Source organism: Balaenoptera musculus, chromosome 5 (genome assembly GCF_009873245.2).
Source record: "Balaenoptera musculus isolate JJ_BM4_2016_0621 chromosome 5, mBalMus1.pri.v3, whole genome shotgun sequence".
NCBI lineage: Eukaryota > Metazoa > Chordata > Mammalia > Artiodactyla > Balaenopteridae > Balaenoptera > Balaenoptera musculus.
In genome coordinates this window covers 83,913,660-83,925,837 of record NC_045789.1, presented here as the reverse complement: position 1 = coordinate 83,925,837, position 12,178 = coordinate 83,913,660, and the positions used below count along the sequence as shown (strand labels likewise).

At 39.2% G+C, this 12,178-nt stretch overlaps 1 protein-coding gene across 7 annotated transcripts in view; it reads left to right on the top strand.

The window, feature by feature from the left end:
• The first annotated feature begins 208 nt into the window (after positions 1-208).
• The window catches only part of PCDH7 (protocadherin 7), a 405,431-nt gene continuing 393,461 nt past the window's right edge, over positions 209-12,178 (top strand). For 5 of the 7 annotated variants that reach the window (XM_036852867.1, XM_036852866.1, XM_036852868.1 and 2 more), the window contains exon 1: positions 209-3,423. In XM_036852867.1, coding sequence (XP_036708762.1) covers positions 247-3,423 — 3,177 coding nt within the window. In that variant the 5' untranslated portion in view covers positions 209-246. Of the gene's footprint in view, positions 3,424-6,218; positions 6,339-9,874; positions 11,130-12,178 lie in introns of those variants that run through there. The other 2 variants (XM_036852872.1, XM_036852870.1) reach the window with 2 other exon arrangements.

Here is a 12,178-nt window from a genome sequence, read left to right as displayed (position 1 = left end):
CCATTGCATGAATTATGAAACAATAACTTTAGGAGGAAGCAGGAGGAAAAAAAAGAAGGATCTATCGCTGGTCCCCCCCTGGCCGACTCTGGACGTTGCTCTTGCTCCCTCCCTTTTCTCCCTCTCGCTTCTTCCCTTCACAGAGAGGGGAGAGGACTGGGAGGAGGGCAGGCGACCGGCCCCGGAGGAGGGGGGCGCCTAGGGGGCCGTGATTAGAAGGAGCAGTAGCAGCAGCAGCAGGAGAAGATGCTGAGGATGCGGACCATGGGATGGGCGCGCGCCTGGTGCCTGGGCTGCTGTCTCCTCTTGCCGCTCTCGCTAAGCCTGGCGGCCGCCAAGCAACTCCTCCGGTACCGACTGGCCGAGGAGGGCCCAGCAGACGTCCGCATCGGCAACGTCGCCTCGGACTTGGGCATCGTGACCGGCTCCGGTGAGGTGACTTTCAGCCTCGAGTCGGGCTCCGAGTACCTGAAGATCGACAACCTCACCGGCGAGCTGAGTACCAGCGAGCGGCGCATCGACCGCGAGAAGCTACCCCAGTGTCAGATGATCTTCGACGAAAACGAGTGCTTCCTGGACTTTGAGGTGTCGGTGATCGGGCCCTCGCAGAGCTGGGTGGACCTGTTCGAGGGTCGGGTCATCGTGCTCGACATCAACGACAACACGCCCACCTTCCCGTCACCCGTGCTCACGCTCACGGTGGAGGAGAACCGGCCAGTGGGCACTCTCTACCTGCTGCCCACTGCCACCGACCGTGATTTCGGCCGCAACGGCATCGAACGCTACGAGCTGCTCCAGGAGCCCGGGGGCGGCGGCGGCGGCGGCGGCGAGGGCCGGCGCGCTGGGCCTGCAGACAGCGCCCCCTACCCCGGGGGCGGCGGGAACGGCGCGAGCGGCGGCGGCCCGGGTCGTTCCAGGAGGCGGCTGGACGCGCCAGAGGGCGGCGGCGGGACCAGCACCGGCGGCCGCAGCAGCGTGTTCGAACTGCAGGTGGCCGACACCCCGGATGGCGAAAAGCAGCCGCAGCTGATCGTGAAGGGGGCGCTGGACCGCGAACAGCGAGACTCCTACGAGTTGACCCTGCGTGTGCGCGACGGTGGCGACCCGCCTCGCTCCTCCCAGGCCATCCTGCGGGTACTCATCACAGACGTGAACGACAACAGTCCCCGCTTCGAGAAGAGCGTGTACGAGGCTGACCTGGCGGAGAACAGCGCCCCGGGGACTCCCATCCTGCAGCTGCGTGCCGCCGACCTGGACGTGGGGGTCAACGGGCAGATCGAGTACGTGTTCGGGGCGGCTACCGAGTCCGTGCGGCGCCTGCTGCGCCTCGACGAGACGTCCGGCTGGCTCAGTGTCCTGCACCGTATCGACCGCGAGGAAGTGAACCAGCTGCGCTTCACCGTCATGGCCCGCGATCGCGGGCAGCCCCCCAAGACCGACAAGGCCACGGTGGTCCTTAATATCAAGGACGAGAACGACAATGTGCCGTCCATTGAAATCCGCAAGATCGGGCGTATCCCACTAAAGGACGGGGTGGCCAACGTGGCCGAGGACGTTCTGGTCGACACCCCCATCGCCCTGGTACAGGTGTCTGACCGGGACCAAGGCGAGAACGGAGTGGTCACCTGCACCGTGGTGGGCGATGTACCCTTCCAGCTCAAGCCGGCCAGTGACACAGAGGGCGACCAGAACAAGAAGAAGTACTTCCTGCACACCTCGGCCCCTTTGGACTATGAGACCACCCGGGAGTTCAACGTGGTCATAGTGGCGGTGGACTCGGGCAGTCCCAGCCTCTCCAGCAACAACTCCCTGATTGTCAAGGTGGGAGACACCAACGACAACCCGCCCGTCTTCGGCCAGTCGGTGGTGGAGGTATACTTTCCCGAGAACAACATCCCCGGCGAGAGGGTAGCCACGGTGCTGGCGACAGACGCAGACAGCGGGAAAAACGCTGAAATCGCCTACTCGCTGGACTCTTCCGTGATGGGGATCTTTGCCATCGACCCCGATTCTGGGGACATCCTCGTCAATACGGTGCTGGACCGCGAGCAGACTGACAGGTATGAGTTTAAAGTTAACGCCAAAGACAAAGGCATCCCGGTGCTACAGGGCAGCACCACAGTGATTGTGCAGGTGGCTGACAAGAATGACAATGACCCTAAGTTTATGCAGGACGTCTTTACCTTTTATGTGAAAGAAAATTTGCAGCCCAACAGTCCCGTGGGAATGGTCACAGTGATGGATGCTGACAAGGGGCGCAATGCGGAGATGAGTCTGTACATAGAGGAGAACAGTAACATTTTTTCCATTGAAAATGACACTGGGACCATTTACTCCACGATGTCTTTTGACCGGGAACATCAGACCACATACACATTCAGAGTCAGGGCTGTGGATGGGGGAGATCCTCCCAGATCCGCAACAGCCACAGTCTCTCTCTTTGTGATGGATGAGAATGACAATGCCCCCACAGTTACCCTTCCCAGAAATGTTTCCTATACTTTACTGCCACCTTCAAGTAATGTCAGGACAGTAGTAGCTACGGTGTTGGCAAGAGACAGCGATGATGGCATCAATGCAGACCTTAACTACAGCATCGTGGGAGGGAATCCCTTCAAGCTGTTTGAAATTGATTCCACCAGTGGTGTGGTTTCCTTAGTGGGAAAACTCACCCAAAAGCATTATGGCTTGCACAGATTGGTGGTGCAAGTGAATGATAGTGGGCAGCCTTCCCAGTCTACCACGACTCTGGTGCATGTGTTTGTCAATGAAAGTGTTTCTAATGCAACTGTGATTGACTCCCAGATAGCCAGAAGTTTGCACACCCCACTCACCCAGGATATAGCCGGTGACCCAAGCTATGAAATAAGCAAACAGAGACTCAGTATTGTCATTGGGGTGGTTGCTGGAATTATGACGGTGATTCTAATCATCTTAATTGTAGTGATGGCAAGATATTGCCGGTCCAAAAATAAAAATGGCTATGAAGCCGGCAAAAAAGATCACGAAGACTTTTTTACACCCCAACAGCATGACAAATCTAAAAAGCCTAAAAAGGACAAGAGAAACAAAAAATCTAAGCAACCTCTCTACAGCAGCATTGTCACTGTAGAAGCTTCTAAACCAAATGGACAGAGGTATGATAGTGTCAATGAGAAGCTGTCAGACAGCCCAAGCATGGGCCGATACCGATCAGTTAATGGTGGCCCTGGCAGTCCTGACCTGGCCAGGCATTACAAATCTAGTTCCCCATTGCCTACTGTCCAGCTTCACCCCCAATCACCAACTGCAGGAAAAAAACACCAGGCCGTACAAGATCTACCACCAGCTAACACATTTGTGGGAGCAGGAGACAACATTTCAATTGGATCAGATCACTGCTCTGAGTACAGCTGTCAAACCAATAACAAGTACAGCAAACAGGTAAGATGCATCCCAAATATATTTAAATATCTGAGACAGAGCATCATCTGCAAAGTTTTGTCTTCTCTCTTAAAGCTACTAGTTAAAATTTTAATAGCAGGAATTTAGTGTTGTTGTAGTTCATACACCATTTATTTAGTAGAGGCCATGTACAAAAGGTACACCACTGTATTTTGCATGTTATACCAGAGTTTACTAAGTTACTAAAGAAAACACTGTAGGCAGTGTTTTACACTTCTCTTAGTACTTGACAATCCTAATTCATTCTACATTCTCTGTTTCCAGATAAATATATAAGTATTGTTTGGATGGCTAGTTTTAACCTGAAATTATTTTCTTTTGTGCTACTAAGTGGATAATTGTATCCAAAGACAAAATTTCTAAAGTTACTTCTGCTGTCTATGCAAATTGGACACTAAAAAAGTTTTAGCTACATTACACACTATCAGAATTTTACAGATAAGCGGATGCTGATTTATGCAAATGAAGTACTAAGTCTGAGATATTGAAAAACTGACTACTTTGACAAAATACTGACTTACAATATTTAATGATATTCAGCTACCATGCAAAACTACATTTTTATTATTTAAGTATCTATACAATTAGGCTTCTATGAGGATATGCAGTCGGCCTTTATATTATTTGTATTTGGCAATAAAAGTTCATAAGCAAAAGTAAATTACATGAACCATTTATTATTTAAGCCAAGCAACAAAAATGTTCATGTTTGATGCAGTGTGTGCAAGAATATTTTGATATGCATTGTGATATACTGAGACTATAAAGGTTTTATGGAATATTTGACACAGTTAGTATTCAGTGAAATGTGGCAAGAGTAAAAAAAAAAGAAGTGTATTCTGAGGTGAACTTCAAAAAATATAAAATTTATTTTTGAAAGTTTTGCTCATGTAATATATATGTGTGTGTGTGTATAACTCACAAAGTTTACTTTTCACGCCCATCAAAGTTTGACACACAACAAATAAAACCTTTTGGAAAATTCTGTGTCTAAAGCTGTAGCAACTCTGCTAATAAAACGTCACATATTTCTTACCACCAGAACGTCTCAAGAAACACATTTATGTCTGTCAATTAATATCCAATAATAGTTTTTCTATTAAATATGTTTTGCATGTGGAATGTGAGATCTTAGAATAATTAAGGCAAAGAAAAGAGTTATTTTATAGCCTCATTGAAGATGTTATTGATGGGCTAAGTAAAGATATTATAGAAAAGAGATAAATATTTATTTCTTATTGTCATAATTTAAAATAATCAACTTTCTAAAGAAATGTCTTTGATATATAGTAGTTTACTGTAGGTATTTGGATAAGGAGAAAGGCAACATGCTTTTATATCCAGTTATCAAAGCAATCCAAGAAAACACAGGTTTGAACTACACTGAATTAAATGACTTTCAAAAAGATGTCTTTTCATGCACGTGAGCCTGAGTTATTTCTTTTAAACTGAAATATAGCAAGTGGAGAGTATATCTGTTGTGTTATTGCTTTACCTGGAACTAGTAGAAGATTTTTGTTTTGTTTTTGGTGCTTTTATCTGTTTTGTAAACAAGGACGATTCCAGTTAAAAATAACGGCACTTTTATAACGTTAGTTATAATCACACCCACAAATAAAGATCTGTAGAAATTTATTTAGAAAATGGTAATGTGTTATGGAAAAGCATGTGAAGAGATTTTTCTGCAGAGAACTTACTTCTCCACTGTCATCTTAATAGGACTTTTTGTCCTGTGGCATTCTAAATTATGTAATCTTAAACTTTTGAGTAGACATATCAAGTGGCAGATTTATTGATACTTTATGCAACCACTTCCTATGTTCTATGCTGTCATTACGCTTTATTTAGCTCATCAAATGGGGTTAGCTCTATACTCTTGAATATTTAAAACAGCTAATATCAAGACTGTTGTGGCATCCTGTTTAAAAGGCAAAGTGATATGCTTATAAATAAACTAATGTATGGTGTTAGTCTCTTAACTCAGCAAAGACGTCCATATACCAGAAGAGAAAAACTACAAAGCCATTGAAATAAACCATGCGCTTTGCTAAAAGTGACTTTGGAAAACTTCTGTGTTGTTAGGCATTCAAGAGATGAGTAAAGTTTTAACCACAATAAATAGCTGACCTAAAATGAAAGAAAGGCAAATGAAATACGCTCCCCTTAATGTAATTAGTAATAGTAATTGATATGCTTCATCTCCTCAATATTGCTGTCAGGAGACAAGGGATCCATTTACAAAGTTACATTCTGTTTAGACATCTCACATAATAAACAGGATCTTTTTTGTTCTCATTTTTGTTTGTAATGTAGATAGATGATTTTCTATATTTATTTTTAAAAGATATTACGTTTAGTTTTTAAACATTGCCAAAATGTATTTTCCTTGATTAAAACTGAAAAATAAAACAAAAAAAAAGAATACAGCATTTTCTTATAATTTCTCCCTTTTAATGCCAAATTTATCTAAAGAAAATCTTGAGGGTTGCTGTCTTTTAATTTCTTACAGTAGGGATTAATTAAAAATATGAGATTTTATCTGACATAAAGCGTTTTTTTTATTTATATTGTTCCTGAATTTCTTATCATAGTTCTTTAATTGTGATATAATGGAAATGATGTCTATTACAGTGTTCTTATCTTCATGAGAATTGGTATGAAGTGTTGCTCCTAATTCCTCTTAATGGTTACATTATAATGAGTTAAACAGCTTTGTAGAAATAAAAGTTTGTAAATAATGCCCCCCTCCCCTTCTTTTTGTTTTGTTTTCATAGGCTCTAGAGACATTCAAATCAATCTTCTATAGTTATTCTTGGACAGAATCTAGGAGATAATGTGTTGCAGAGATGCCGGAATTATTTCTGAAATTCACACATTAGGAAAACTGATTATGTAGCCCAGGTTTTCATAGTTCATACCTTTGCAATTCAAACAGAAGCCCTTGTTCTCAACTAAATAATCTGTCTAGTTGAGAAGAATGGGGATCATTGACAGCATTAAGTGTACACCATTCCATTTCATTCTTCCTTTACTTGGTAAACCTGGTCTTGGTGGCTGTTAAAATTTTGTGAACTGGAAGTTTAGCTGTGCTTTTGACTTGTGAAATGAAGGCAGAATCATTCTATTTTTCTATTTATTTTCCTATGTGTTAAGTATTTTTCAATATTCTTAAAAATAGTATAATTCCAAAGGATTAATAGGCAATATAAAAGTATAGTTCCCACTTTGCATATTATTTTCAAGTTCTTTTTTTTTTTTTTTTAATTATTATTTATTTATTTATTTATTTATTTTTTGGCTGTGTTGGGTCTTCGTTTCTGTGCGAGGGCTTCCTCTAGTTGCGGCAAGCGGGGGCCACTCTTCATCGCCGTGCGCGGGCCTCTCACTATCGCGGCCTCTCCTGTTGCGGAGCACAGGCTCCAGACACGCAGGCTCAGTAGTTGTGGCTCACGGGCCTAGTTGCTCCGCGGCATGTGGGATCTTCCCAGACCAGGGCTCGAACCCGTGTCCCCTGCATTAGCAGGCAGATTCTCACCCACTGCGCCACCAGGGAAGCCCTCAGGTTCTTTTGAGCTTATCCTTGCCATGATATTATTTATATAATGAACTGGCAAGTAAGAATTTCATTTTATTTAGTAAATGGAAAGTAAGGCACTTTATTTCTGCAAGCATATAGAGGATACAGCTTGAATAAACATTAATTTAAAAAGCCATTTGTAGCTGATACTGAAATACTCAAGAAAAATTCATATTAACTCCATTGACAGTTTCTCTTGCCTAAGGAACTTCTGAATGTCATCTGAATAAAGTTCCCTTTAATTGATCAAACTGTATTCAGTCTATTCATTGTATACTTAGTAAAAGTATGGCAGAAATTATTTTTTTAAATTACTTCCATTTTGGAAACAAATAATGACTTGCCATCATCTATTAGAGTTCTAAGCACTGAATAAAACTGAATATCAATTTATTTGTGAATGTATATTACACCATATGTATTATAGTGGAAATGCCAACCACAGCTTCCAGCTTTAATTCTATAAAAATAACTTCTACAATATGATTCTCCTGTCTATGACCAAGGACACTTTCAAGAGGCACAATGAATCTGCATATGTTGGGATTTTTGTTACATACGACCTGAAATTATAGGCAAGAGACTAATAACTGATGAAAGTTAGGCTGTGTCTTTAGTCAGGAGGTATCTACTAAAGCAACAATACTTGGCTTTCTGGATGTCTGTGAAACAAGGAAAGGGTCATCCACTGATTTGTTCTCTAATGAATATACAAATTTTTATTGAAGTCCAGGTATGACCATTTGAATCTTATCCCAAACTTCTGAGTCAATTACTGACTTTGACATAAGACCACAAAGTCAATTCAAGTCAGGATTCTAAGTAAATCATGCAGCTGGACAACTATAGCAAAATCATTCTTTCTTGTTATCTTTTATCTTTGAGTAAGTACATATCTTTTATGCTGGAAAGCATGCACGTGTGGTAAATATATATCATAATCTCTCTCTCTGTCTCACACATACATCACAGATGTTTTCATATAAACCAACTATGTTGCCATTAGGCTTTTATTTCCTGTGATATTCATACATTGATATGTAGGAAACATTTGAACTTAAACACATATAAAACTGACATAATATATGTCATAATCAATTGCTTTATGTTTGTATCTAAAATTACTAGAGTTATCACATTTTAGAATTAAAAGATATCAACCAAACCAACCCCCTTATTTTGTAGAAGAAACTGAGGCCTAGTATGAAAGTTAATTTGATTGATATCGTTAAGATTATCAGGGATACAGTGTGGACTAGAGTCCAAGTCATGGAGTGCAGAGAGTCCAATGTTCTTTTTTTTTTTTTTTATCATGCTACCTGTAGGAAAAAAATTGAATTTCTCTCTTTCTCTGTATATATTTCAATAGTGACAGAAATCTCTTGAGGTTTAGTTATGTGTGTATAACTATATTTGGCTATTAAAACGGATATCTTTTACAATAGTATATAATTCTGCTTTAGGCTCTAGTTTATATCTGTAAAATTATCAGGGAAATTATAATCCAAATTTGATAGATTAAAAGAAATTCATAGTTATTTCCCTCTTTTGTAAGATAGCAAATGATGATGGACATTAAAGTAACTTAACATGGTTTAGAACATATATTCAACAAGTTGAGAGAATTTTTCATTTTAGCAGAACAATGACAGTAGATATAAGCTTCTACCTAGCATTTAGTATATCCTCAGTAAAAACATATTTGTAATGGAAATGAATAAAGCTTTCTATACATTATGTGTGAAACTTTCTATGCATTCTAATTGGGATAATCTTTTACCTTTTCCATCAATAGTGATGATTCCTTTGGCTCTATGCTCATTTGCATTTTGCCAACTTTGTAGATGCACTTTACTTTATTACCGTCCTTAACACACAATTCTGAACTAATTTTTCCTCTAAATTTTTTTTCTAGAAAATTTATAGAAGAATGTGACATTTTGCTATTTTTCAATTGAATTGCTTCCTTGTTAGGCAGTTAACCAGTATAGCATTTTAGATTCTAAATTTACCTGTTGATAAAATATAAAAGATTGAATTTATTAATTTCAAAAATAAAATGTGAACTATTTTTAAAACTAACTGTAATATAACAAAACCATTGCTTCACCATAGCCCCCAATGCTTTCAGATATTTTAACATCATTTCTTTTCCTAACAGAGGATGGTAGTGGAGGTTATGTAGAAAATTTAGTATAATAATTGTTCAGAGCTTTATGTTTAAATTGTATATAACCAATTTCTAGGCTGTAGCAAGGCTATATATCCATTTGTTTACTATGACTCTATAGAAATAGTAGAATATGTATATGTGTGTGTGTGTTGTGTGTGTGTGTGTATATATATATCTTGAGTCAGCTTTGCTTTTCTTTCTTATTTATTTTAAGCCCTTAGAATCTTTTCTAAAGCAGGGACCATGTTTTGGAACATTACACAGTGCTTTATTTAGCATTAGTGTTGTGGGAGAAATCACATTCCAAGAAGAACTGAGCTGAAACCACTAAAACTAATCTTAATTATCACTTCTGGTGAATTAATGTTTTAAAGGCAGAATAAAGGTTTATTTTCTGGAATTTAGTGATGAACTAAATTCCAGATTACTGTACTCTAATGCTGTGTACAAACAAACAAAAACAACTATTAAAGCTTCCAAGTAGGATTCATCTGACAAGTTAACTTTTTTTCCCCCTGAACATATTTATTATTTACAAACACATAATTTGCAAATAAAAATTTCTCTGCTCCAAAACCTCCATCACAGCATTCCAATTGGGCATAAGCCATTGGGGAAATTTCTTCATAGCGTTTTTTTTTTTTTTTGACCTGCATAAATCTTTATTTTCCTTCTTTCAGATGCGTCTGCATCCATACATTACTGTGTTTGGCTGAATTCCACTCTAATATGATGCTCCATTATGCACCATACTCTGATGACCTTGCTACTTCACAACCTGCTGGAGCCTGCCCTTGGCCGTGGGGTGTCAGCCAATCACTGCTTGTTCCACTTGTTGTGCATCTGATTTTCAAGGTTTTTTGTTTTGTTTTGTTTTGTTTTTTTCTCATTTAAGGAAAAATAGTATTGAAATAAACATATAAAAAAAACAGTATTAATAAAGATATGTGCTACTAATGGATGTCTAAGTCACCAGGAATTCCTTTCTCAGAGTGGTGGTTAGCAGAACTTAACAGTGAAGTCTTTTTTGAAAAAAACCCAAAAGCGTATTTCAACAATGATTTTAAGACGCTGGCTTTGTGTAAACCAAGGAAAATCAAGTCTATGAAGTCTTTGTCTATAATACATTAAAAAATGACTTTGAATAAAATCCTAAATTGATCAATAGTTTTAAAGTGTTACGTAATCAAAGCCTTTTCCAGATCAGGGAGATAGGTCTGTCAGAGTGAAGGATGGTGTCTCCTTTGCGTTGTGTGGGTGTATTTCTAAATGCCACTGTGCGTGTTTGCTCCCACACATGTGTATACAAAGACTTGGAGCAATATTTATAAAAAATATTGTCTGTAAGACAAACTTGAGAGATTTATTTTGTGTTTACCACAGGCACTGCCAATGGACTGGTTTTTCCTTAATCTTGAAATACTGACCAAAATATCTGTAGAATTTTTAAGATTTGTGTTGCTGTTGTTATTAAATTCCTTAAGAAAATGTAGAACCTTTACATTAGATTCACTGAAGTCACTGTGGTCACATTCAGAAGGGATATGTGGCTACCTATTTTTGTGGGCTACATTTATCTGAAGGCTATTCTATTCGATGTCAGATAACATAAGTTCAAGCAGCTTCTGAGATTTCAGCGCGTTATATATTTTTGAGAAAGCAAGTAGCCGAATTTTAGTTGTATAAATAGTGATTTGCTAGGTAAGTCAAGAATTCTCTGTATGGTCCCTCTAACTCTCTCTGTTTATATTTTTATGTCTCTATTTGTTATGTTATATGTGTTTATGTGCTTAAAAATAAGTGTTCCATATGTAAACTTTGATAATTTTATATTTATCCTATCATCTGCCTTATTAAAGTTTTCCCCAAGTTTTGAAATACTAAGAATTCAAGATTCTTGAGAATTTTTCGGTGAATTATTGTCAATATAAAAGCCCTTTATGAAATATAAATAAATACTGGAACAACATTAAAATGTAGAGTGATTAAAATGCACGCTAACCCATGTAAATCACCAGTGCATGTATTTCAGGCTTTTTATTTTATTAGCTGTTTATTTAATTTTGCAAAATAGAAATTTTCAGAAATATCACTGAGAATATAGTGAAATTCCTGAATAAAACCTAATTTTCATCAACCTCTCATTTTGTTTTGAGCACACGGACCAGTGTAAGAAACGGGTAAAAAAACTTCTTTCCACTTTTGGCTTCTAGGAAATATTATGTTTTCTCATCCCAAGTAGTAAACTTCCTTAGATATATACTTAAACTAAATCCTGTAACAAATCACATCAACTCAAAACAAATTACAGACCAAAAGACCAAAAAAAGAAGTCCAGAATTTGGGGATAAATTAATCTGTGAATACCCCACATGGAGGGGGTATTTATGAATACCTTCACAAGGACCATTCTAAGGCAGAATTTTGCAAACTTGGGTTGCAACACACTATTGGGACATGAATCAATTTGTGAGTTTCTACCACAATTCGGAAGATAAGAAATAAAGCAGAAAAATTTCAAGTACGCCATTCATGTAGTAAGAGTAAATATTGTCCTGTGCAATCTTTATTTCAGTTGTGTTTGTATGCATGTGTGTCTTCCTGCTTTTGGTTGCTATGTAAAAAATTTGTCTTATTGTGGAAGCAGTTGAAAAGGATTGAGAACCATCACTCTAGATTGTTCAGGGTAGGGAACAGTGGCTATTTTACTGTTATGATTAGAAAAAACATAATAAATCAAAACAAAAAAAATTACTAACACTCCCAAGGATTTTAGTGTGCTTTTTAGCTGAATCAAAATAATCAACAGCAGCAAGCTTTTGAGAAGTCTGTTATCATTCCTCTGTTTGTTTTTAAATCTTTGAGCATTTCGCCACTGGTTCCTGTCCCCGCACAGACTTCCAGATTTCTCTCTGCTCCAACCCCTTGCTCCCAAATGTCATCCTCCTCCTCAGGTCTCCTTTTCAGTTACTAGAATTTACCAT